Below are 27971 nucleotides of genomic sequence, written 5' to 3'. Positions count from 1 at the left end.
ACACTATTAGAAATCCTCCCTGACTACAGTAACCCAGGGTTTTAGTAACTATTTCATCCACTGAATGATGGGACGTTAAATGTACTTTGAAAAATTTTACTTCCATGATGAAATGAGTGCTTTTCATTGCTTTCTTGGTTTTTCGTGTTTCAATTAAAAAAATTTTTAAATAATTTTAGCTTTCAGTTAAGACCTATAAAATCTAGTCCTTCACAGGGAAAAAAACTGGGGAAGTCTTGAGCTGGGAGATATGTTAGAAGAAAGGCGAGAAAGCAGGAGACTGCATTCCTACCTTAGCCTCATGGCTTCTTCAGCCATGCCTGGGAAGACTGAGAGAAAAACAGAAAGCCAAGAAACAGAAGCAGGCCCACAGCTGCAGCAATTCATGGTTATGACAGTGTATATTTACAATGCTTTGTAACATCAAAATGTGGTTTCTGTCAAACAAGGCAGTAATCATAAAAATCAAATTAAACCACCTTAAATTCTTTTTTGGAAAAAGGTGTTACATAAATACATTACAATAAATAAGATGAATTATTAAGCTAACTAGTAACACTGCTTTAGCTGTTTATATAAGTCAATAAGGCTCTTCCCTGGTTCTCAGCCTCAACGTGGCACCACCATTCGCTCTGGCATAGTTCCCTACTTCTTGTCTTCCACAGTGATGCAGGGAGGTGCAGGGATTCTTATAAAGCCCCTAAGGTCATTATAAAATAAAACCTCCTCTCTATTCAAACCTGCAAATATAACAGAAATAACCATTTAAATCCAAAAACCTATGTTTGCTATAGGGAAATTTCAAACTACAATACCAGCTTAGAAAAGCAGACTTCTCTGAATCACTTTTCAAAGTTCATCAATAAGACCTTCAGTTTCCTCCTAGACTCTTCTTAAAGATCCTAGGACTTGTTTGATGAAAATAATACAAGGATTCCAAAAAATAACATAATATTGCCATATCCTATCACATTGCTTTTATAATAATGGTACAGAAGATTTAGGTAGTAAACCACTGGGTATTTTCAATCTCAAAGTTATATATTTATTTTTGATGGAAATTAGAATGCAATTAGCATATAAAACTTATAATTCCATAAATAATACTTTCCAGGACAAGACTCAAAATTCTGAATCTGTTTAAAGAAAAATATTAAGTAAACACTAAATATGGTAAATATCTGTAAAGAATGCCCATAAATGACTGAAGTTTGAGAAACATTGTTCTTTTCTGTTTATTTCAAGTTTATGTGACTGGTTATATTACATCATTGGCTTGATTAATCAATTTAAAAACCTTATGCCATAAAAATCACAGAGAATAATTGTAGGTTATTGCCTACAGGATTTCTGGTCATTAAAAAAAGTTTGGAACATGACTACTAATATAACCTTGTTTACGAAATAAATTATTTTCACTATTTATAACCTTTCCTGGGAATATAATATGCTACTAGTTTAAGGTCTAAACTTACTTGGTTTCTATGCATCAAAAGTTTATTTATAAGATTTCTCTCCACCATGAATAATTTGATATTGAATGGGATGAAAAGTTCTGACCAAAATTTTCTTACTTTTATATATTCAAATGATTCCCCCTCCCTGCCCAGGACAAAGCTAAAAATTCTGAGTTATGTGCTGCTCAGTAAGTGAAGGATTGTGGCTTAAAGTTTTCTCACATTTATTATATTCACATAATTTCTCCCGAGTATGGATTTTTCTGTGTTGATTAAGGTGTGCACTCTGGCTGAAGGCTTTGTCACATTCATTACATTTATAGGGCTTCTCTCCTGTATGAGTCCTCTCATGCTGATTAAGATGTGTCCTCTGGCTGAAGGCTTTCCCACAGAAACTACATTCATAAGGCTTCTCTCCAGTATGAAGTCTATGATGCTCAGTAAGGGATGTGATACGGCTAAAGGCTTTACCACACTGATTGCATTTATAGGGCTTCTCTCCAGTATGAATTCTCAGATGCTGAGTGAAGGATGAATGCTGACGGAAGGCTTTCCCACACTCATTGCATATAAAAGGTTTTTCTCCCGTGTGAATCCTCTGATGTTGAATAAGATGTATCCTCTGGCTGAATCTTTTCCCACATTCATCACACTTATAGGGCTTCTCTCCTGTGAGGACTATCTGAGGTTGAGCAAGAGATGAGTTTTGGCTGAAGGCCTTCCCACATTCACTGGGTTTCCCTTTAGCATGAACGTGATTAGGAAGAAGAATATGTTGATTGAAGACTTTTCCACACTCATTATACTCATAAGGATCCTCCCTTACATAGTTTCTCTGATAGTAAATCAAGTCTGAATGATGTTTGATGCTATTTCTTTGTGTGTCAGAATTAAGGGGTATTTTAATTGAAGGAATTCTCTGATGCACAATAAGGTTTGAGTTCAGATTATAGTTTTCCCCAAATCGATTACATTCAAGGCTTCTCTCTTGTGTGATCCTTTTGTGGGTGAAAGATACTTGTCCTAAATGTCTCTGCTGGTTTTCTCGGTTAAATTCTAACTGGTAATCAAAATCCCAGAGTCCACCTAAGATGGAGTACCAGAAACTATCTCCTGTGAGTCTCTCCATTATCACGTCATGGGTTTGATTTTCATCAGAAATATTCTGGTTTTGAGTTGATTTTTTGATCTCTGGTCTATTCTCCCCATCTAAAAGAAATTCAGAACACACAAAAAGTATTCTGCAGCATTCTACATTTTGTAAAAGAAATTATTACACAATGAATTGCCAAATGCCAAATGTGGCATTAAAAGTTCTGAAATACAGCCATGTAACAAGGGGAAACACTATAAAAGGATGACAAGAAGCAATGAGCAGGGGGAAGTTTTAAAATATGTGTGGTAATCATAAAAAGAAGAGATCATTCAGGAGTATCCACAGTTGAAAGGAAATGGAAAGGAGAAAATGAAGTATCAGAGTAAGATCTATGTTCAGAGACGGGAGACATCAGAGGAAGGACTGTACTTAGGCAGGTCCAAGTCTAAGACCTTCTAAATCTCATCTGCAGATTATTCTATTGTAACTCCAACCACTTGTTTATTTTAAAAGTATTTCTTCCTATTTTTAATCTGTTATTTAAAAAGAGAAAACTAATACTTGCTTACAGTAAATCTATTCAAGTAATGTGGAAACGTGTAAAGTTAGAATTCCAACCCCTAAATGTAATCATTGTTGACAGTTTGAAGCCTCTCTTGCGGATTTCTTTTATATTCACACAAATATAAATGTAAAACATATTTTGAACAAGCATGATGCATGGATTGTGATAAAAACAAAATTTTATTTCAGTCCCCCACCACCTCTTTAAACTTTATCCTTTGCTTCTGGATGAAGATCTGGGCAGATCCCATGGCTCTTCCCCTCATTCCTAGGTAACATACTTCTACTGTTGCAATAAATCACAAACACAGTCTCTGTTCAGTAGTCAAAATGTTCAGTCACGTGTAATAGTCAAAACTTCACAGTTGGTCCCTCTCCCCTTCCTTGGGCTGTTACAGAGTCATATTCCTCCTCCTCTCTCCCTGCCTGCCTCGTCCCCACTCCCTACTCCCTCCCTGCTAGTCTTTTTCCTGCTTCTACTCTACTTCTTCCTCCCCTTAACTATCTCCCTGCACACCTCTTCCTTTACTAACTCTTGTTTAGTTCCGTTCTAACAGGAGTTGCAGGGTAGGAGCTGTGTGGAGGGAGGAGGGGTTAAGAGATGGGCCAGTTTTTGTACGACTGGGTGGCTTCACATTCTCATCTTGGTGGATGTTTAAAATAGACTCACTTTTGGGAACTTTTATGATTCTTGGAAGGTTCTAGCTGGACCCCTCGCTCTCCTGTCATTTCCATGATCTAGACAGATATCTCTATTTTGGGTAATCCCTTGGGACCAGCCTTAGGGCATGAATCCTATTCGATAAGATCCAAGATCATGTTAGCTGACTCATGAAAAACACTCATAAGACCTTGTCCCAACAAAACCTGGGGTAGTGCAGACTGACCTTATCTCAACAGCTTCTCATGACTCACCCACCAAAGCCAGCTCATCAGGCAGCTGTTGCCAGGCCTGGGCTGCTTTAGCTTTCTCAGACGTGAGTCATGCACTAGTCTTGGTCTTCCAACCACAGGGAATGTGTATCAGGGCTGTATGGGTGGTACCAAAGCTGGCACAAGTGACTGTCATCAAGGATATCTGGCAGTAAAAGGGGGCACTGTTAATAATTATGCCAGCAACTGTCCTGGGAAAATAAAATGGAATTCTGCTATAATTCTGTTTTGTAGTTTACTTTTTTTACATTATTGCATATCATGAACACATTTCCATGCCAACAAACACATTTCCATATAATTTTTAAAGGACCGTAAAATATCCAATTTTATGGATGTACCAAAGTCAATTCACATTTGGATTATATTGGACTTCCTGTTATCACAGACAGAACAACAAGAGGAATTAGTTGGCTGAACAGGCAACAGAAATTTTAAAAAAGTCCAATCAGAAAGTTATAAACTTACTCTGGTCTGAAATTAAATTATATGTGGAAAAAATAGTGTTTTAAAAGATTCATTTTTAAACCAAATTATTATTTTAACCAAGTTATCAACTGGACCACTTTATTTTCAGATGAAATGCTTTTGTCTGCTCAGGGACTTTGACTCTAAAATGGTTGGAATAATTGGCTGGAGCTCTGAAGACTGTCTTTCATATTCTCTTAGCACCAAAATCTGCAGGCTGCTGACCTGGCTCCTGGAACCACAGGTAAGCATAGAACTCTAGGCTCCTACAGCCTAGAAGCAGAGTTTAGGGCATTCATTCCCTGAGGCCCAGCTCCCAGAACTTTTGTTTATCCCCGGAAACAGGGCAGCCCTATCGACATACTGTGGGGAGTGACTGTGCAAGGACTGCGCAGGCACTGCTTCCTAGTTGTGGACACCCTCAAGGCACGTCAGATCTTCAATCACAGGGCTGCCTATCTACATCCCAGTGGGACGCTAGGGGTCTAGACTCCAGATTGAGACGATGATCTTGGGCTTTAAAGCAGTTTTGAGGAACAAACTCTAGTCCCTTTGCTCCAGCTCCTCACCTAACCTGAGCCCCCACGTTAGCAGACATGACTGCCACTGACCTTAAAAGGAGGGTAGACACTGATAAGCATGAATACCCCCATCAAGCACGTGTGTGAGAGCACATAGAGGTGCTTGTTCACGCATTACCCACTGTCCACTCCCTTCCTGGTGTGACTTTACCTGTCTAGAAGCCCGGTCATTCACTGAAACCTCCAAGCCCTACTTCGTACTTCTGCCTCCTCTCCTATCCGGCCTTACACTGCCCAGCCCCCCGGCATCTGAGATCACAGGCAACAGTGCTGCTTGGGAAGAAAGTGTTTTCAGACATGGAAGCAGAAGAGCTTTCCCTGCCTACATTGTGAGAATGACATGCAATCTATCTTGTGCCCAAATCCTAGGTTACGTGAGTGTAATATCTCTGTCACAGCTCGAGACTAAGGCTCTCCAGCTTATGGCAGGAGTTCATCAAGCTTCTGTTATATGCAGGGGCCTAAGGGTCTTCATAAAGAAAAACAGGGGATTTACACAGACTACCCTAGTCTCAGTGTGGTTACCATCTGTCCCCAGTGATTCTGCACTTCCTGGAACAACCCTAGGGGCTTACGGGCTTTTAATAAAATTAGATTTCTAGGGCCTGTATGACCTTCTTTGCATCTAAGAAAGGATACCTTCTAGACACGCCTTTGGTCAGCATATTGTGACACCACGGGGCGATCTGAACAACACCCTCCAAGGCCTTCTGCACCACTGCAGGCCTCGCCAGGCAGGCCCTTACCCTGCTCAGGCCTACCCAATGCCTTTTGAATGAATTATTCAGGAAGCAGGAAGGAAGGAAACACAAAAGGAAAGAAGAACAGAGACGGCGAGGGAAAGAAGGTGGAAGAAAAGGAAAAATTAGGGAGAAAAGTAGGGAAGAAAATAAATTTTTCAAAGTTTCTTTTCTACTTTCAAAAGCATTGTGATGTTTCCAGTTCTCTTTTGTTAATTTAAAAAAATGTGCCACAATTTATAGTGGGTTATGATATTAATCACTGGGTAGAAATGAATAAAAACTGAAACAGAATAGGCTAAAAAAGGAACAGGAAATATCAGAGTTCATCAGACATAGTGATAAGGGTAAACGTTTGGAAAGTTTCAGTTTTACAGATTATATCGATCTTAACAGGTTGCTTTAAAAATTCGTATCTTAATGAGAGTGGAGGACACAAATAATTAGGAACTATTGCTTTAGCAGACATTAGCAAGCTTTTTCTTAAAGTAAAGGGTCATACAGTAAATATTTAAGGTTTTGTGGGCCATACATTTCTGTTTTAATTACTTTTACAAAAATGTGTGTCTCATCTAAGTTTTGTTCATCCAAAGAATCTACAGTGCCAAACAGAGTATCTGGAAAGGGAGCGCCTTCATTAGTCTAAGACATCCTTTTGTTGACTGGTGGTTCATCTTATACTAGCAACTGTACGAGAGCGCTTTCTTCCCTATGGACTCATCAATAGTGTGTGTTACTAAACTTTTAGACTTGCTAATCTGACAGGCAAGAAAAGGCAACCTGGTGTAGTTTCAATTTGGGTTTGTCTTATCATGAGTGAGACTGAACATTTTTTCCTATGTTAAAGGTGTTTGCACTCCTTTATCTAAGACCTGTTGATATTTCTGCATTTTTCTATTGGGCTGTTTGCCTCACTGATTAGAGGAGCCCTTTACATACTAATGGGAAATTAGCTCCTTTGATATAAGTTGCAAATATCTTCCTCCATTGCTACTTACCTTTTTACTTTGCTTATTATTCTAAACTAAGTAGAATATGGGGATTTGTGTATGTTTAATGTATGAATCTTTTCTTTCATGGCTTCTAGATTTTGAATCATAGTCTTCTGAAAACACTTCCCCACTTCTAGGTTATAAAAGATTTCTCCTATATTTTCTTCCAGGTCTTTTACGGTTTCACGTTTTACATCTAAGTTTCTGACCCCTTTGGAGTTTATCTTGGTTTAAGGAGTTAGTTATAGATCCAATTTTGTCTCTTTCCAGATGGCTATCCACTATTTATTAAAAGGTCTACCTTTTAAGTATCAGTTGCCTCACCACCATTTATTAAGATGTCCACCCTTCCCCTCCTAATTTGAAATGATGCCTTTATCATACACTAAATTTCTGCATCTATCTGGGTCTACTTCTGGATTTTCCATTCTGTTCAGTTGTTCTGCTTTATTTTAACCAGGGAAATTTTACTGTATATTACCTAGTAGCGATAATTCCCCTTATTGTTTTTTCTTTCAGAGTTTTCCTGATTATTTTTGTGTTTTGGCTTTTCCATATAAACTTTCAAATGAGCTTATCTAGATCCTCCCAAAAGTGTATAGGTACTTTTTATGAGAGTTCAAGTGTTTTAGGGACAATGACATCTTGGTATGCCCATTTATTCAAGTTTATTTTTGCGTCTGTCAGAAGTGTTCTAAAGTTGTCCTCATGCAGGTGCTGCACATTTCTCATTGTAAGTTTGTTTCTGGATGTTTTATCTTTTTACTTGTTGTTAAAGAGGCTCTTCTTTTCCATCTTATTTTCTAACTGGTAGTTGTCTGTGCCTTGACCTTCACTCCACTTCAACAATCTATATACCTGGCTATACTGTGGTAACTGAACTGCACTCCACATAAGGAATCTCAAACTCAGTGTCACACTTTTGCCCAATGAGTGGACTCATGTTTGTATTCAGTTACTTTCTGACCTATCTAGACCTCCATTTCCTTGGCTCCTCTGTTGTCTTCCAGTTTTCAGACCTCTTCAGGTCTTACTTTACTTTTTTGGTCTTTATGGCAAATCACTTGAATCAACTGTCAGTTTTCCTCCTTTAGTTCCACCCGTCTAATGGGCCCTCAGCCTGGGCTCTAAAGTCCGTTCCAGTGCTGAACATAACAGGAGAAACGGCATGCCCGTGGAAATTAGAAACCGCATGTGTGTAGGGCAAAATCTCATTTGCACCCTCAAAGCTGCTCGGTCAGCCCTTTATTCATCTTTGGTCTGCTTCCACTGACCTGAGCAAACTACAGCAAGTGCTCCTCAGAGTTCTCTACTTCTCCTCCCAATGCTTTTACATTCAACAGAGGACCTCACTTCCTACTTTACCAAAACCCAGAAATCACCAATTGTGAGCTCCCCTAAACTTCCCCCAACAAACCTGAGGCATATAAAATCCCCCTAATCTCCTTCTCTCCAACCCCAGTCCTCTCTCTCTGGAACCTGGCTCCAACTTTTGTATCTATTTTCTGCTTACCTTCTCTACCAGCTCCTTCCTTTCAGCACCATAAATAAGCTGAAATCATTCCTGCTCAGAACGACCCTCTTTTGCCACTACCTCCTGTTCTGGCGATTATCCTCCTTAGTGTCTCCCCTTCTCAGTCTACCTTCTTGCAGGGGTACTGCATACGTATGCGTACTAGCTCTACTTTTTTGCCTCCTGTTCATTCAATAATGTAGAAACTGATTGTTCTGCTAATCACTGCTCTGTCATTTCTCTCATTAATAACATTCCTAACCTTTTTGTTGCTAAATCCATTGGACATTTTCCATATCTCATCTTAGCTAAGAAGAGAATTTCTAGATAAATAGACATCAGCAGATGTTAATAACAATGAGACAGCCATACCCCAGAGGGCACACCAGAATTAGGTCGCACAAGCCATATCATTCTATCTCAGTCCCTCAGTCAACAGAAATGTTCTACCACATCCTCATAAGAGGAGCCGTTGATTGTGACTCACAGGATAATGCAAAAATGCAAGCAGTCTCCTTGAAGGATACTGCTAGGTTGCCTGCTCTGACGAGGATATGAAGAAATCACTTGTTCAAGCTGATCTTTGAAACAAAAGCCTTGGACATCCACATATTGTTGCATAATGAAGTCTGGAAATTTCCTTAAGTTAGCAATTATTTTCTCTAGTTGGGGGTCTGTGGGTAGGGACATAACGGAAGACAGTGTGGATCCTATACACGGCAGCATAGGTACCTACGGGAAAGAACAGCTCTGCTTTCTGTTGTAGGTACCTACCTGGTGACTCACCTGGAAAGGGAGTTTTTCATTTTCCTCTTTAGTTTCCTACTCCCCAGTTTCCAGAGTGCGAAGGCTCATGGAAATAATGTTACCCAGTGTTGTCAGGGAAAGTGCTAGGGGTTCTGGACAAAATGTTTTAATAATCAGCCTCTAAATGGGCTTAGCGCACTGGAAAGCCAGCAGCGGTCAGGTCAAAATTCAGGTTCAGTGAGGCTGAAATAGGAACAAAGTTTCCTACCTAAGGTAACCTAGAGCACTAAAAACAAGGATGGCCAAGTGAAAGTCAACTTGAAAAAACTAAAGTCTGAATGACCGAAAACCAAGTCTAAATGATGAAACAAGGTGTGAGAGCAAAGACTCAGCGGTGGAACTAGATAGAGATGAGGTAGGTTAACCTGGCTTAATAGACCAGAATGGAAAATGACCAACTCAGTATCTGGCATATATTTATCAGCCAACTGTTTGCTAATAATATAACCAGGAAGAGCATTGTACATGGTATGCCAACAAAAGAGAGCTAAGGTTTTTGGTTTTGGGGTTTTTTCTTGGTCAAGAAGTCTCATATTTGGGGGGAGGGTATAGCTCTGTGGTAGAGTGCATGCCTAGCATTCATGAGGTCCTGGGTTCAATTCCCAGTACCCTTGTTTGAAAAATCAATTAATCAATCAATCTAATTACCTACCCCCATTAAAAAAAAAAGAAGTCTCATATTTAGTGAGTTGCTTTAAAGAAGAGAGTAGAAAGTCATCAGATCCAGGTTTTGAGATACTTAATTAAAATGATAGCATGACAGTCATAAACAAAAATATGGCTGAAAATCTGGGCAGACAATGTGGGTGAAGTGCTAAGGTCAGAAATGTAGAAATGGGAAAATGACACAGAAAGGCTACTTAAAAGCGCTGTACAGAGTAAACACCAAGTCAACAGGAAGACATGCCTTTAGAAGAACAAGAGGGAGAGAAGGTAGTAAAGGAACAGACGGGAGAGGCTGGAAGAGATAAGAACAGTGTGTATCACAAGCCAGGGTGGAAGAAAATTTTAAGAAAGTAAAGTCAAAACAGTCAAATGCAACATGATCGTAAGAGACAATAACTGGGTTTTTAGCCACTGCATTTGACTGGAAGAAAGGTAGTGTTAATCTCCAAGAAAACAATTTTAGTAATACAGGTAGGGTAAGGGTTATACCACAAAGGTGAGCAAGAGAATTAGAACTGAGGTTATGGGTTTTAGACAAGTTTACAGAGTTTGATAATAAAAAGAAAAAGAGAGAATGAAAAATAGGTAAAAATGGCAGAGGATTTTTGATATGGAAAGGAAAGCTTTAAAGAATATCAAGAGGATGTATAAGTAAACAAGAGAAAGAGAATGCTACATAGAGATTCACAACATTAAGGTATTTATGGACATTTAAACTAATACCTTCAAAATAACTTCGGTGTTGTATAAATTTTTTAATAGTAAGTACATGTTACCTGTTTCACCAGAAAAAATAAGAGTCATGTCCACTTTGGAAAGATGTCAAATATAAACTGAATTTTTAAAAAAGGCTTCAGTATGCTTTAAATCCCAGAGGGAGACATTTAGAGCACACTCAGTAAACTATTTCAAAAGCGACTATTTTCCTTCCCTGAGCAGCAAATACCTGAATACTGGCTTCTTACCTGGGTGTGTGTCCAGTGGGCTGTCTCTTTCCATCATCCACTGCTCCTCTTGCTCCAACTGAGTGATCACTTCAGGCTTATAAAGCTGATGCCCTATTCATTGGGAAAATGTATGTCTTAGAATTTTATACTGGGAACAAAAATCTCTCTCAGAACTCATTTCCGACCTTTTAAATCTTTACAGCATCTGGATTCGGAAGGGGGAGGTTTCAACAGCAAAGTAAAGCTACTCATTTCAGAGTCAAGACCTTTCACCCGAGGAGAAAGTAGGAAACAGAGGTCTGTCTCCAAGACTGATTAGCATTCTTCCACCCTGCCCTTCTAAACTACAGTCACAAAAGCTCTGAACCTTTTCACTACTTAGGGAAATAAACCTGTGTATAATGATTTCCAGGTTTACAGGGATGCTGTCCTTACCCAGAGCAACCAGATTCCTATAGTTCTCCAGCATCACGTCTCGGTAGAGGTTCTTCTGAGCAGGGTACAGCTGGTCCCACTCCTCTCTGGTGAAATTCACAGCCACATCCTGGAATGTCAGTGATTCCTGAAACACAAAGGAAATCCCTGCTCAGCCAGAAACTGTTTTCTTACAGGGGCCCTTATGGGAAGAGGCAAAAGTGCAGCAGTAGGCAAAGGTTAGGATGTCTAAACCATTATGCTGAGTCTTCAGGGCTCTGATTAATCCAGGTCAAAACTTGGATAATGAGTACCTTTCTATAAACTTTCAAGATAAAATATAAAAACATGCATGGAATAATGCTTCCTTGTAGGCTTTTTACACCCCCTACACCCCCAACAAAATATCACTCACTTCATACTACAATAACTCAGTTCTTCAGGAGTGTGGTGTTCCGAATAAATGCTTTTTCCCGTAAGTTAAAATTCAATATTTAAGTATGGTATTGGCATTTTATTTAAATTAATTTTCATGCCTTGATTAATATATCTTTCTAAAATACATTTCAATTGACATAGGCAATGTGCAGAGATGAGTCACCGAGGCTAGACGAAATTAAGTAATTTATCCAAGGACATACAGCTGGTAGATGGGAGCAACAGAATTTCATCTTAAATCTTATTCTAAAGCCTGTGCTCTTTCCATCAGACCACAGGGATGTCTTTTCCGCTTCTAAGAATATCTTCCCTCTTGCGATATTTAACTTCCATTCAGTTTTCCGCATGCTTCATGAATATAGCACAGGGATGTGGAAAACTATGAATTACAGCCTACATTCTTTACTGTCCACATCTGCAGTTCTTTTGGGCTGTTTTAATCAGTTCCTTGCCTACAACTTCCCTTTCCTTCTAAACCTTCTAATGATGATCTTGCAATTGGTTACCTGTTTCTTTTTTATTTTCTTCTTTTTTTGCATATTCTTATTTGAATTCTATTTTTAGGTAGATAATAATATGGTTTAGAAACAAAAACACACAAAAGAATATTTAGTAAAAAAAAAAAAAAAGATTCTCTCCATGCTTCTTTCCTTCTTGTCCAGCTCCTACTCCCAATGATCACAATTTACAGCTTTTAGTATATTTCCCCAGAATTCTTAATGCAAATATGAGTATGATTCTAATTTCCTCCTACTTTTTTTAACCTCCAAAGTGCATATTTTATACATTGCTTTTTAACTTAACAATTAATGCTGGAAAGCTTTCCATCTTAGACATATTAGGAAATAGAGAATGTCCTCATTATTGTTTTTAAACTTAAAAATTCTTTTGTATCATTTCAGACTTAAAGAAAAGTTGCAAGAATAATTAAACAAACTCCTCCCTCTCCTCTCCCTTCTTCTCTCTCTCTGTAATTTTTTCTGGACTGTTTTAGAGTAAGCTGCAGAGGTGATGCCCCCTAACCCCTAAAAAAATTGGTGTTTATTTTCTAAAAACAAGGAATTCTCTTACATAACAATAGTACGGTGGTCAAAATTATGGAAATTAACACCGATACAGTGCTGTTGTCTAAACTATGTATTTGTTCAGATTTCACTAAATGTCCCAACAAAAGAAAATTCAAGATTTTTGGTTCTCTTGTATCTCTTGGCTCCTTTAATCTGCAGCAGTTTCCCAGCCTTTCTCTGTATTTCAGAACACTGGCATTTTGAAAGTACAGGCTAGTTATTTTGTAGGCTAAGCCTCAATTTGGGCTTATCGAATGTCTCGTCATGAGTGATGGGCACCATGCACTTACAGCAGGAATAGTCCAGGAACGACGCCGGGCTCTTCTCAGTGAATTGTTTTCAGGAAGCACACACTGTTGTCTAGTTCCATTACTGGTAATGCAGACTTTGATTACCTTGGTTATGGTGGTTATTTACCAGTAATTTCCACTGGAAGATTACTGTTGAATTCTGTAACTACTAAGTTTCTTGTGGGGAAGATACTCTGAGACTGTGTAAATATCTTGTTCCTCCTCAAACTTTCACCCACTTGTTTTAGCTTTTACCATAATTCTTGCCTGAATCAACTGTAATTATAACGGTTGCCAAATGATACTTTTCTAATGCCATTACTCTTGGACACTATTAGTTGGCTTTCTACTGTGCTGAAGAGGTTTACCTTCTCATTCACTCATTAATTTATATGAGGTAGGTTTATTTACTTACTCAGTAAGTTATAATCATTTACTATCACTATTTTAATGCTCAGATTGCCCTGGATTTAGCCAGTGGAAGCCTCTTGAAACTGGCTTCTGTGTCCTTCTGAAACGTACCTATCATTCTTTGAGTACTTCTTTACTCTTTGGGACAGAAAGATTTCTTTCAGTGTTCATCTTGTGCTTTTCCTGCCTCAAGCCTGAAATCAGCCACTTCTCCAAGGATCCTTGATTCCTTCTAATGGTCAAATACTGAGCAGCTCTGCTTCCCACCAGAGGATCTACAGGGTCACAGTCTGTCACATCCTGCTCTGTTGTCAAATACTGAGTGGCTATGTCTGGTTCCTTTTAATGGAGAATGGCATTTAGAAACCAAGATCCATGCACTAGATGTGCTCAATGCTACTGGAGTATCATTGCTTCTAGGCCTTCTCAGAGTTTGTAACTGGGAAAGATATATAAAATGATGAATGCATACGTGTACGTGTATATGCGTGCATACACACACAACTCCATATCCAATTCTGTATGTAGCTACGTGTATTAAAACCTGTGAGACCACACTGATACTTCTAATTCTAATCCAACATAGCAGCGTTCATTCTATCCTTCTCTCTTTTCGTATCTGTAACTCCTTTCTCTGACGGGGAGAAACCTGGCTCTCATTATGCACACTTTATTTACTTGTTTGTTCAACCCTAGAATGTAAAGAAAGTGGTTCCAGAGTTGCTAACACATGCTCCTATAGGAAAGAAGCCTACAAATGAGAGTTCAGTATTTAGAACTGCTTTGCTTTTAGCCTGAGGATACAGGGTATAAACATTTAGGTTCAAAAGTTGACTCATTTTTAGTGTGGCTCTATCAGTAATTTGAAATACAGTTGGATTCACTTGGTTCTGTTTGTATTCATTTTAAGCCCTCCTCCCGTACTGACCCTCCATTTCCTGTCTTTTTCACCCCATCCTCAGCCAAGCCCTGCAAGTAACCAATCTCATTAGACTCAAGTTTATCCTTCCAGTATCTTTTTGCTCAAAGGAGTAGACACATTTATATGCATATTTTTATTTCCTCTTCTTTCTTACACAAAAGTAGCAAATTACAGATACTCTTTTGCACTGTTTTTTTTTTCACTGAACAGTTTATCCTGGAAATCCCTCCACATCAGTTCATAGATATCTTCCTTATTTTTTTTATAGCTGCATGGTATTCTGTGTGAATGTTCCATAATTTAACTCATCTATTAGACATTTTAGCTGCTTTCTACTCTTCTGCTACTACAAATAATGCTGCAATGAATTATCTTGTATGTATGTTATTTTGCAGTTGCAGGTAAGTCTATCTACAGAATCCATCCCCCAAATAGGATGTCTGGTAAAAGAGTATATGAATCTGCAATTTTGATAAATATTGTCAAGTTGATCTCCATCGGGGTTGTATCTACTTATACTCTGTAATTAACTATTGCTATATAACAAATCACCCCAAAATTTAGTAGCTCAAATCAACAACAACCATTTATTTTGCTCACAGAATCTGTAACATGGGCAGGATTTAGCGGGACTAGCTCATCTTTATTCCATTTTGTTTCAGCCGGGGTGGCTCAACTTTGGGCTGTAGGATTCACTTTTAAGATGGCTTCATTTATATGGCTGACAAGTTGGTGCTGGCTGCTGGCTGGGAGCTCAGCCAAGGGCCTCAGGTTCTCTCCAGAGAGGCCTCTCCATAGGCTGCTTGGGCTTCATCATAGTTGGACCCCAAATGCAAAATTCCCAACCTTTCATCACTCAGCCTCAAGAATCACAGTTTCAGTTCCACCACAGTCACAAGCCTGCCAAGATCCAAGGGGAAGGAACAGTCTCACATTTCTTGATAGAAAGTGTATTTAAATCATAGTATGAGAGGAGCCTATGTAATGTGAGAAACTGTGCCATTTTCAGAAAATACAATGTGAACATAAAAACTCACATTCCTCCCACATGTAAAATATGCTCATCTTCTTCCCCACGACCCCCACATTTCATCCCATTTGGCATTAGTTTGAAGTCCAGGATCTTGTCACATAAATCAGGTCCACATGCAGATGAGGTTGTTGGAGTGTAGTTTCTTAGAAATGGTTCTTTGCAAGCTTTCCCTCTTTTTTTCCTTCTGTAAACTAAAGAAATAGTTATTTGGCCCCACCCTCTATCCTTCACAAACTCAAAATGGTGGGAGAGGCATAGAAATACCCATCAGAGTCTCTCCCATTCAAGTAAACAGCAGTACATAGCAATCTTAAAATGTACCTGAGCTGGGTATATATTGAGAGGTGTAAATGAGAAACAGTTTTATTTTCAAACTCAGTAATTCCTGGTTCCTTTTTTTTTTTGACTTTTAGAAATTGAAGTATAGCTGATATGCAATATTATATATATGTTACAGGTGTACAATATAGTGATTTGCAAATTTTAAAGGTTATAGCCCACTTACAGTTACTATAAAATACTGGTTACATCCCCTGTGTTGTACAACATATCCTTATAGCCTATTTTATACATAATAATTTGTACCTCTTATTCCTCTACCCCTATATTGCCCCTCCCCATCAGTAACTACTAGTTTGTTCTCTGTATCAGTGAGTCTGCTTCTTTTTTGTTGTATTCATTAATTAGTTTGTTGTATTTTTAAAATTCCACACTTAAGTGGGATCATACAGTATTTGTCTTTTTCTTTCTTACCTCACTCAGCATAATATCCTCCAAGTCCATCCGTGTTGCTGCAAATGGCAAAATTTAATTCTTTTTTATGGCTGAGTACTATTTCACTGTGAGTGTGTGTGAGTGTGTGTGTGTGTGTGTGTGTGTGTGTGTGTGTGTGTGTGTATGTATATATGCCACTTCTTCATCCATTCATCCGTTGATGGACATAGGTTGCTTTCATATCTCGGCAATTGTAATTAATGGTGCTATGAACATTGGGGTGCATGTATCTTTTTGAATTAGTGTTTCTGTTTTTTTTTTTTTTTCTGGATATGTACCCAGAAGTGGAATTGCTGGTCATATGACAGTTCTATTTTTAGTTTTTTTAGAAACCTCTATACTGTTTTCTACAATGACTGCACCAATTTACATTCCCATCAACAGTGTAGAAGGGTTCCCTTTTCTCCACATCCTCACCAAGATTTGTTATTTGTTCTTTTCGATGATACCCACTCTGACATTGTGAGGTGATCTCTCACTGTGAGACTGATATGCACTTCCCTGATGGTTAGCAATGCTGAGCACCTTCTCATGTCTGGCTCCTTTATATTTAACAGTTCTTTATTTAGCTTATCTTTTTCCTCTTACATTTCACTCTAGGCAGCCAGAAGCTGCCAGCCGGCACTTTCAATCTTCTACCTGAAAATCCCCTTAAATAGATCATTGAGTCTGATTAAGTATATTTCCTATTTTTCTTGTTACTGAAGGTGACGTTGACCAAAATTCTTTCTTTGAGTGTCCCCTTTCCTCCGGTTCATAACAGTATTTTCCTAATTATCCTTTAAGCCCTGTGAAAGGTCCTCTGGGGCCTCCATTAACTCTCCCTGAGGCCCTTTATGATTTCACTAATGACCTTTTCCTTTCCGTCTTCTGCTCATTGCTCAACTGGCTCTGTTGCAAAGCCCATGCCATACGGTCTGTGTCTGTTTTGGCAGCACACCACTTCCAGGTAACAAAATCTGTAACAGTTATTTATCTATTGCTTCATAACAAACCACTTCAAAACCTGGGGGATCAAAACAGCAACTATCATTGATTTTGCTCACAAACCTGCAGTTTGGGCATAGCTTAGTGGGTCAGCTTGCCTCTGCTCTACGTGGCATCAGCTGGGAGGGCTTGACTGCAGATTAGAGAATCCACTTTCAAGATGGCTCGCTCTCACGGCTGGCAAGTTGGTACTGGCTTTTACCTGAGAGCTCAGCCAGGGCTGTGTGCCTTGGTTTCTCTCCATGCAGGCTTCTCAATGAGCTCTTTTTTGTTTTGTGGGGTTTATTTTCCATGGCAAGGTGGCTGGATTTAGAGCAAGCGTCCCAAGAGAATGAGGTGGAAGTCTTACTGCCTTTTATGACCTGCCTTGAAAGTCACATACTTTCACTTTTATGGGTCACAAGTTTGCACAGATTCAATGGAGGGAACAGACCTTGGTATGTATCTTGATGGGATGAATGTCAAAGTCATACTGTAGGAAGAGGGTATAGCTCAGTGGTAGAGTATGTGCTTGGCATGCATGAGGTCCTGGGTTCAGTTCCCAGTACCTCCACTGGAAAGAAAGACAGAAAGACAGACAGAAAGAAGGGAAGGAAGGAAGGAAGGAAGGAACCAACCTAATTACACTGGCCAAAAATTTAAAAAAAAAAAAAGTCACATTATAAAGGAAGCATCTTGGATGGGAGACATTTGGTCTTTTTTCTGAAAGCGCAATCTCCACACACTTACACCAGCAATGTAAGAGAGCCTGTCTCCCCCACAACTTTGCCGAGCTTGTGGAAAATATCAAACTCATGGGAAATACAGAGATAGTGATAAAAGGGCAAGCCTTCTCTAGTTCTAATTTAAATTTTCTCTTGTTACAAGTACAGATGAACATTTTTCCTGTTAAAGATGCACCTGAATTTTCCTTCCTGTGAACTGTCTTTTTATGTTGTTTGTACAGTTTTCTACTGCACTCCTAATCTCTTAGCTGATTTAGAGGAGTGTTTTATATATCAGAGAGACTATCCCACTGCAATTTGAGTAGCAAAAATATTTCTCAATTTGACATGTCTTTTTACTTTGCTTGTAGTTTTTTTTTTCTTATACAGATTTTTGGGTATTTTAAAAGAGTTGAACCCATCAATCTTTTATGGCTTTTGGATTCTCAGTTGTAATTAGAAGTCTTTACTCAGTGAAGGTTATAAAGGAAGTCTCCCATTTTTTTCTTGTGTAACTTCTATGGCTTAATTTTTCACATTTAAATCTTTGATCAATTTTTTAAAGACTATTCTGATGTAAAGTATAAGGTATGAATTCACCTTTATCTTTTTCCAGAAGGTTTCCCAGAAATACCAACATCAGTTATTGAATAAATCATCTTTTCACCACTGGTCTGAGATGTGACCTTTATCATATGCTAAATTCCTATCTGTTCAACAGGTATTTACTCAGTGCTTTCTATGTGCCAACTATGGTGCTTGGGATACACTAGAGAACAAAAGAGACTAAAACTATCTTCCCTATTACACTTACATTCTAGTAGGGGAAAGTAGACAATAAACATGAAAACTGGGTAAATTATGCAATATGTTTTAAGAAAAAAGAGTAAAGAGGGTTTGAGAATGTGGAGGTGAAGCAGTTGTGATTTTACATAAAGTGGTCAGGAAAGATGTCATTTAAGAGGTGACAATTGAGAAAAGACTTGAAAAGTTAATGGTGCAAAGGCAAGGGTGTGTTTGGCATGTTCAAGGAAGAAGAAGGTGGCCAACGAAGCTGGAGTGGAATGAGCGAGGGGGAGAAATAACTGATGAAGTCAGAGAGGTAACAGGTCCAGATTCTGCAGGACTGTTGAGGCCATCATAAGGAGTTTGGCTTTTACCCTGAGTGAAATGGGAGCCATGCATTTTGAGCAGAGGAATGACATGATCTGATTTACTGTTACCTGGGTATTTCCTGGGCTACATTTTCTGAAGTCATCTTTTTTCCTCCTTTGTCTTTATCCCTCTTGCTAATCTCTGCTGTTTCCTAAAGCAAAACACTCAAATCCTCTGCTGTTCAAAGCAAAGCACTCAAAGCCACCTAGTTTTTTCCACCTTCTAGTTTTAAGATATTACTTTCCATCATCTAGAATACTGCAATAGGTTTCTAAGGGTTCTCTCCCCTTTTCATTCTTGCGTCTCATAAATTCACTTACTATGTAGCATGCACCAGGGTGATGTTTAAAGTGGAATTCAGTTACTTATTATGTTACTACATTGCTTAAATTCCCCCAAAAGGCTTTCCACTGCACCTAGAATAAAACCCAAACTTCTTTTCATGGCCATAAAACCCTGTGTACTTAGCTCCTGCATACTTCTCCAAGCTTCCTCCAAGTCCCTCTCTCCCTCCACTCCTTCTGATTTCTCAAATATACCCACAGTTTTTGCACATGATTTTTAGCATATGTCTAAAATGCTCTTTTCCACCTACTTTTTATAACTCCTATATTCTCCTTCACCTCTCATCTTAAATTTTGCTTCCCCAGAGTTCTTGTCTAATGCCCTAATGTCTATTCACAGCACCTTATTCTTACTGTGTATATAATAAACATCTCAATCTGCAATTTCTTAGTATATTTGCTGAATGTCTGTCTCTGCTAGACTAAAGAACTTGGGTTTAGGACCATGTCTGTTTTGCTCACTCACGGATGTCCATCTGATGTCATGCACAATTTCTGGCACATAGCAACTGCCCAAAAAATGTTTGCTGAATGAAGGAATCACCTCCCTTCTGAATACAATAAATGGTTCTTGGAAATTAAAGCAAACTCCTCTGGCTAGAACACCAAGAAGCAGATATGCTACCTGAGTCCTCTACGTCTTTCTATCTCTGTCTGTGGGGAGCCTTACAATTAAGAGTAAACCGAATGACTCTATTCCTTGTAGCCCAAAGATCCCAAAGCACTGACATACCAAAAAAAGCTCCACTCCAGCTGACAGTCGCCTTATCGTCCCTGCTCTTGCTCAAGTTTTATTTCCTGTCTTCTCTAACCTCCAAGCCCTACCTGACATCAGCACAAATTCAAATTCCCCCTTCTTCATGAAGTCTTCCCTTACCCTTCCAGTCTTAATCGATTCCTCCCCTCTCTGAGCACCTGCTGTATTTGCTGTCTTTGGCATTCATAACAGCATCTTACATTACACTTTTCTGAATATTAACTGGGTGATGCCGGCTTTTAAAAATCTCCTCCAATGAGTTTATTTGCTACCTACGGATAATGATTATCTCATATAATATGGAACAGTCCTCCTTTCAGAAGCAATCAAGACTGGTATCTAGTGTGTAAGCAAAAGAGCTGGTTCAAGTGGAGATCTATAAAAGGTATTTTAAACTTTTTAAAACTTAAAACACATGAACGTACATTTATTCCCTTATCTTTTGATATCACTTTCCTATGAAAGCGATCTAAGTGACCGAGTGCCCATATCCATAAAGCATCAGTTTCTGCTTGGTTAAAGCAGAACAAGCAAACGACTCTTAGGAAATAATATAGGTGTAGAATCCTCTGATATTTTTATGATTTTCCTTCAATGTTTTACAGTTCTGCTCACACCTAATTTGATGGCAGTATTTTATAAGGTGACTGGCATTTGTTGAGTCTTTCTAAAGCATTCAACTAGTTTTCACAGAAACAGCTTCTTGTCACACTTATACCTCACTGGTTTACATAGTACTTAATCAAATAGTAACAACAGGCTTGCACAGGTTTTGGAAGAGATACAACAGATCCTCGATAAGCATTAACCTATGGCAACAGATGTCCTCAGGTATATTAATAATCCCATTATCTCCAAGCAGTCACAGTGACATGGGCATCATTCATTGCTTACAGACAGAATGACAAGTGTTGTTTAAATTCTAGTGAGCTGTTTAAGGGAAGGGTGATTAAAAGATGGTCTGTAGCTTCCTGTGTTGCCTTTACAACATCTAGCACAGACATGAGTCTGTGATCTGGTAAAAATGCTGACAGGAGAGAAGAGCTATGAAGGGGCACATAAGGTGAATGGGAAACACCCTGGAGAGATTAGAAGAGTCAGAAGAGTCTCAAGGGCTCTGGATTTGGGGGGCTTAGCACTTCTGAGGGTTGAAAAATAGAAGAACCACATTCTGAGAACTGCAACAGCATTTCAGAGGAGGAAAATGAGCTTACCTGAGAACTGACTATCTGTGACCCAACAATCATTTCCTTCTCCTCCATGTTTCCTTCTTGGGGAAGCAGAGCATTCTGAGAAGGCATCACTGGGAAAAAGAGAAAGGAAGCATCTTGTCAATAGACAATATTAAGGCTGAACCTAAACCTTGGAGCTTTTGCTTTGCATTAAGAAGGCAGACAGTTTAGAGAGAAGCCTCTAAGATATAAACTTAAAGGCTGGGTGACCTAACTGTGACATCCTTGTTCCTCTATCACATTGAGGAATTTAAAGCAGGACTTTCTCCCCTCTGTGGTACAACCCCAGTGGCTGTGACATATGGGAAGCTCAAGAGAACTGAGTAGTGTAGCTACACACTTGGGGAATTTTTCAAAGATGCCAATGCTTAGCGTTTGTTCCCAGAGATTTGGATTTAATGGTCTGGGGTACGCCTAGGTAACAGCATTTTAAATTCTGACGTTTCCAAGTGATTCTGAGTGGGAGATGAGAACGGCTGAGACGAGGTGATGGAGGGAACATATGTTTAGGACCAATTCTTACTGTGTAATTATCCCCAAATTCAAACTCCAGAGATCTCTCTCCTCTACTCTCTTTAAGATGATCCTTCTAATAGATGAAGGAGATTTCACTCTTTTCATTTTTCCGAATGCTCACCTTCCTTTTTGAGTACCTGGATTCAGCCCTCCACCAGGATGACTACACCTCTTTGCGGTTCTTAAGCTGTTGTGTCACCAAAGCCTTGTTCTCTTCCAGCATGACAGTCAGGAGACAGACCAGTACTAACAGCTTCCATATTGTCAGTCCTTGAAGGCTGATTTTCCAGTGCCTTATGGGAAACAGTCGCTCCCAGGTATTACAGGCGCTTCATCTCATTAGAGTGTCAGGAGCCAATGGATATCCACAAGAATGATTTCTGCTTCCCAGGGGCAGCCACCCTCAGAATCTTGCCTTGTTCATGTAGAGTTGAGATGCAGAGGCTCCTGAAGATGGCTATTGCGCTGTTTTTTCCCCCTAAAGGCATCAATCCTTCGGGTACAGACTTCACTATGATATTCAAATCTGTCTCCTGGCAGGGATCTTGTAAGATACAGTTTCAGGTTGAGCACCTGTAACAAGAGGCACCAGAGTCAGCAGATGTATTTAGCCAGGCTCAATCTAAAAGCTACTAAATCAGAATCTGTTGAGATGAATCCTGGTATCCACATATTTTTAAAATGCCCTACAGGAGATTTTGATGCAAGCCAAGAACTCAGAACGACTATCAGAGCTTTTCATTTCCTTTACGCCCTCAATTCCAATGATTTCCATCCTCATTCTACTTCAGTCACCCAATTTCAGGGCCGAACCACTTCTGAAATCTTTTTTACCTTACAAAACACTAGACTGCAAATCAGGAGACCTAGGTCCTAGACTGGATGGGGAAGAAAGTGAAGGCAGGAGTAGTGGCTTAATAGATGGGGAGAAAATAGAAAAAAGAGCAGCGTTCTTTAAAGTGTAGTCTGAAGATCACTTGAATCATGGTATTTGTTGAAAAGCAGATTCGCTGGTCCTATCCTAGATCTAATTTGAAATAGCACCTCTGGAGGTAATACTGGCCCAGGAATTTGCACTATAAAGTATTTCTTCCCTGGAATCAGTACATTCTCTCCAGCCTCCCTGCAAGCCTGAATCTAGCGCGTATCTTTTCATTCCTGTATCTTCAACTTTATCTTTCACTTTTATTGATTCCTTCCTCTCATCATTTGAAATCATTTAATGTCTCTCCCAACATTAAAAACTTTCACTGGCTTTACACCCCTTTGCAACTACCATCCTTTCTGTTTTCAAGGCCAGAACTCCTCAAAGGATTGTCAATACTTGTCTTTACTTCTCATTACCCATGTATTTTTCAGTTCTCTGTAATCTTATTTCTGTTCTGCCATCAGCACTCCACTGAAATTGCTCTGGTCAAAGAACAGCAAAACCCCCTTTATAGTTCATGCAATGGGCCTCATTACTTTGTACTTTCCTGAGCTCTGACGGTATCTGATACTGCTGACAGCTGTGCCTTGCTTTACTTCCATGGTCTTTCAGTGGGCTGTGCTCTAATCCCTTCTCCGCTGCCTATCATCCCTATATTGTTGGCCCTTAGGGTTTCCCAAAATCTACTCTTGTTCCCTCCATGGTTTCACTGACCATCTTTTCTGAGCTACATAACCACATATATGCCCAACCATCTTACCAGACATCCTCATGTAAATGTCCCTCAGATTTCTCAAGCCTACCATGTCCAAAACTCATTCTTCTTCAGCCTCTTGCCATATATTTGCTATTGAGTAAAGTATGTCAGAACACTTGACCCTATAGCCACACTGACTGGCTTGACTCCCAGCTCCACAGCTTACTAGCTGTGTGAGGCTGGTTGGGTAAGTTACTCGACCTCCCTATGCCTGCACTTCCTCATCTGTAAAACTATGGATAATAGTACCTACCTCGCGGGTTTGTTGTGAGAATTAAGGGACTACGTATTTGTAAATATTTAGGACATAAACAGCACATAGTTAGCAGTATTTATATATTTCACATATTATTCTTATTCTAATATATTCCCTAACTCAATGAAAAGTACAACCAAGCCTGAAAGCTGAACGCCATTCCTGACTTCTCTTTCTTTCCCTTAGTCTCTCTCCCCAGTCAAAAGTCAAATCCTGGTAAATTTACCTCCTAAAACCTGTAGCGAATGTTTCAGCTTCACTCCCACTACCTTGATTCAGACCACTATCACCTCTCACTTTGATTACTGCCACCCCCGTCTAACTGGTCCTTGATTTTAGTCCAACATTTTCCTCACGCTGCAGCCAGACACATCTCTCTCCACACCCCTTCTCTACCAGGGAAGTACCTTCATTTTATTTTCTGACAAACAGTAAAACAAAAATTTTAGCAAATATAGAAAAGCATAAAGAAAATCACTTACAATGTCATCACCCAGAGATAACCAGTTATTATTTTGAGGATATATCCTTTCAGGCTTTTTCTATGCAAACACACACACACACACACACACACTTTATAATATGGCATGTGTTATTATTACGCATGTAATTTTCTATTTTGAAACCTGGAGTTTAATTGATAATATTGTGTATATCACTTCATGATAGAAAACAAAAATCAAAATATTCATTTAAAAAAAGGATTCATAGTGCATTTCATTGTGTGTAATACCCAAAATTTATTAAAGTTTTATTATTAATAGACATTTAGCTTCCTTTTTTCTTTCCTCCCTCCCTCCCTCTATTTCCTTCTTTCTTTCTGGATACAGACAACAGCAAAACTGTACAGTTTTGGCAAAATTTTGCCTATTTCCTGAGGATAAATTCCTAGAAGTGGAACTGCTGAGTAAAAAGGAAACGAGGCAAAAGGTGTTCCAGAAGGTTGTACCATTTTACATACTCTTCAACAATGTATGACAGTGACACTGGCCAATGTTAGGTATCATTCTTTTAAAATATAATACACAAATAGTATTTAATTGCTGCTTTAATATGCAATTGTTAGATAACATGTGAGGTAGAGCTTTAATATTTTTAGTTTTTGTATTTTTTCTTTTATAAATTACTCTTTGGTGTTACTAGTCCACTTTTCTACCATATTATGTTTTTCTTATTGATTTGCAAGAGTTCTTTATTACAGAGTATAGTGTGCAGTGAAGGATTAACTGAGCCGGTCTGGATGGTCCAAACTCTGCACATTCCACAGAAAGGTTTAACCCTGACCTGGCTCCTGGTAGATAATCTATAAGCCCCTGAAACATCCTGTCTACCTGACCAATGAGATTTATGGTGGGAACTTCGGGCAATGTGATATCAGCTTGCCCACTGGAGGAGCTGGAGACTGGAGGTCAGCAAAATGGGTGCTCAGCCATGCCTACATGACCAACTTCCAATAAATACTCTGGACACCCAGGTTTGAATGAGCTTTCCTGCTTGGCAATACTGCCTACATACGACCACATGTCATTGCTGGGATAATTAAGCACTAGCTGCACCAGGCCATTGACAGAGGACAGCTGGAAGCTCGCACCTGGTCTCTCCTGGACCCTGCCCTACACGTCTTTTTTCATTGCTGGTTTTAATCTATATCCTTTCACTGTGATACTCATCTTACTGTGAGTATAACAGTTTTGCTGAGTTCTTTGAGTCCTTCTAGAACATCACTAAACACGAGGGTGGTCCTGGGGATCTCTGAACACAGACAGTAACCAGCAATGCACACCATACCATATGCATTGTTCTGCAACATCCTTTATTCACTAAATGTCCTAGAGATCTTTCCCCGTCTGTTAACTTCACAATAAACTTATTGTTTTATAGTACCATTATATTCCACTGTACCAATCTACCACAATATATTTAACCATATCCAAAGTGAACATTTAAGCTGTATCCATTTCTCAAATTACAAACAGTATTATAATAAACATTTTTGTACATACATCCTTCGGTACCTGTGCAAGTATTTCTGCACGACAGATCTTAGAACAGAATTTCTGAGCCACTGAGTGAGCTCATTTAACATTTTGGAAGGTATAGTCAAATTGCCATTCAAAATACTTCAACTATACAACCGGTGTACAACCCGTGCCCTTCCCCCCTGCACTTTTTTCAACACTGTATCACTGATATTTTAATATTTTGCCAGTCTAATGGGTGAAAAAATCTTTGTCTTCATTTGCATTCTAGGGTTACTTATGAGGTTAAGCACGTTTTTTGTTTATTGGTTTCCTGTATTTCTTCTATAAATTGCTGTGCATATCCTTTGCCATATTTTCTTTTTTTAAAAAGCAAGTCTCTTTACATATTATGGACACTAATCCTTTTTCTCTAACACATGTTGCAAACATTTCCTTCACGTCTCTTGTTTTTAGCCCTTTGTTTCAAATACAAAATTTTAAAATTCTGATATAATTAAATTAACGAATTTTCCCCAGAGGGTTCTGTGTCCTGTTCGGTATGGTGAGAGCATGAAGTGCAAGGATGGAAGGCAAAGCAGTATGCAATACCAGGGTCGTAAAGGGCTTTGAGGGCATTGCTAAGAAACTAAAACATTGTCCCGATGGCAGCAGGGAAGGGTATAAAACTTTTCAGCAACAGAGTGACTTTCAACATTCTTCATTTAATAAGAGCACCTACTAAGTGCTGGGATCTATTCTGTCTCTTAGAAAATGATCATTTTTGTACCTGTTACATTCCCCACAATCTAAAGCAAGTAAAAGAAATAGAAAGCTCATTATACATATTTAAAGAGGACTTACTCTGCCCCCAGATTAAAACATATTTTAAACGGAAACAAAATGGTATCAATGCAGAAACTGAGAACAGTGAAACAGCCTAGAAACGAACCCAAGTATACACACGTCTCAAGAGTAGAATAAAAGTGTCATATCAATTCAGTGGGAGAACAGACGATGGCAAGACCATGGGGCGGAAAGGCGTATTACTACCTAACACCTTATCACGAAATTAATGCCCAATAAAATATAGGTTAAATGTAAAAAAAAAAAAGGGGGGGGAAGCTGTTTAAAATTCTGTAAAAGTATTAGAAGAAAATAAAGGTGAATGTTTTAATACTCTTGAAATGGGGGAAAACTTCAAAAACTAAGACCCACCCATGCCTATGCAAAAATAAATTGCAGAAGGAAATAGAAAAAAAGAGGTTTGTATTGTAATCTTGGGAATGGGGGAGGCCTTCCCATCGAAGCAGGGGCACGGGGTCTCCAAGAAGCCAGAGGGCACCGCGGGGGGGGCTCCGTGTCGGGACCCCCGGGCCGCCGCCCGCCCTGCCCCCTCGCCCGCCGCCGGGCCCGCGGGCGCCGCACTCACCCGCCTCCACGGACAAAGGGCGCCGCGGGCGGCTCCGCCCCCTTACGCGCCGCCGCCGCTGCAGCCGCCGCCGCCTGTCCCGACCGAGGCGGGAGAGGGTGACGAGGGCCCGATGTCTGAGCCAATGACGCCCAGTGACTGGGCCCCTGAGGCTGGACCAGCCGCCGGGGCCAGGCGGACTCTGACGAAAGCCTCCCAGCAATGGCGGCCGCGCCGCGCTGGCTTGGGCTCCCCTATACGCATGCGTCAGCGGCGCCCCGCCGACCGCTTCCCACACGCCGGACTCCGGACTCCCACCCGCTCCCCGGGTCTGCTTCTCTCCTGGGCCGCGCTAACCCCGGAGGCCCGGGCCCCCATCCCAGCGCTCACAGAACTGCGAGTTCTCAGAGGGCTGAGGACCCTCCCATAGCCTCTGCCAATCGGAAACGTTGGATTGCCCGGCTCCCGGGCGGTGTCACTGCTCCGTCCCCAAGGTGACCACGCAAGCCGTCGCTCTCCTCAGTCCTGAAATACCGCCCTCTCCCCGATTTTATACTGACGAAACTCGAGCTATAATAGTAATAATTGGATATAATTTTTTTTTTGGTAATGTGGGGCTACTGATGAGGAGAACGGAATTCTTTTAATGGGGATAACATTTTGCTTATTTGGGATTCACCAAAATCCATTGCAAAGGTTCATCTGTTACTGCTAGACTTCAATGGGGAAAGGAGACACCTTTCAAAAGATAGTGTTGGGAAAACTGGATATTCATATACAGAGAGTGAAACTGGACCCTAGCCTTACACGAAATACAAAAATTAATTCAAAATGAATCAAAATCCTAAACGTG

At 39.7% G+C, this 27971-nt stretch overlaps 1 protein-coding gene across 7 annotated transcripts; it reads right to left on the bottom strand.

Moving 5' to 3' along the window:
- Positions 1-1207: 1207 nt before the first annotated feature.
- ZNF713 (zinc finger protein 713) lies at positions 1208-27530 on the bottom strand. 7 transcript variants are annotated; one of them, XM_064478581.1, is made up of 6 exons: positions 27140-27530; positions 21930-22381; positions 21275-21363; positions 11200-11326; positions 10783-10875; positions 1208-2666 (listed from the first exon to the last, which is right to left on the bottom strand). In XM_064478581.1, exons 3-6 carry the CDS (start codon positions 21359-21361, stop codon positions 1618-1620), a joined length of 1356 nt encoding a protein of 451 aa, XP_064334651.1. In that variant the 5' UTR covers positions 21362-21363; positions 21930-22381; positions 27140-27530; the 3' UTR covers positions 1208-1617. The 7 variants fall into 7 exon arrangements, 2 of the variants coding, with proteins under 2 accessions (XP_064334651.1, XP_064334652.1); XM_064478582.1 differs by having other exon boundaries at positions 21946-22381; XR_010377692.1 differs by lacking the exons at positions 1208-2666; positions 10783-10875; positions 11200-11326 and adding exons at positions 14875-15530; positions 16093-16130.
- Positions 27531-27971: the final 441 nt, after the last annotated feature.

This window comes from Camelus dromedarius, chromosome 24 (genome assembly GCF_036321535.1).
Source record: "Camelus dromedarius isolate mCamDro1 chromosome 24, mCamDro1.pat, whole genome shotgun sequence".
Lineage (NCBI taxonomy): Eukaryota > Metazoa > Chordata > Mammalia > Artiodactyla > Camelidae > Camelus > Camelus dromedarius.
This window is presented reverse-complemented; position numbering and strand designations above follow the sequence as displayed.

What these genes read in the sequence shown, in the direction of transcription:
- ZNF713 (XM_064478581.1), bottom strand. Translation starts at nt 21,361, where the DNA reads ATGCCTTCTCAGAATGCTCTGCTTCCCCAAGAAGGAAACATGGAGGAG. An exon ending in CACAGATAGTCAGTTCTCAG is followed by an intron (nt 11,327 to 21,274) that starts GTAAGCTCATTT and finishes TTTGTGTTTCAG; the next exon opens with GAATCACTGACATTCCAGGA. An exon ending in CCCACTGGACACACACCCAG is followed by an intron (nt 2,667 to 10,782) that starts GTAAGAAGCCAG and finishes AATTTCTTTTAG; the next exon opens with ATGGGGAGAATAGACCAGAG.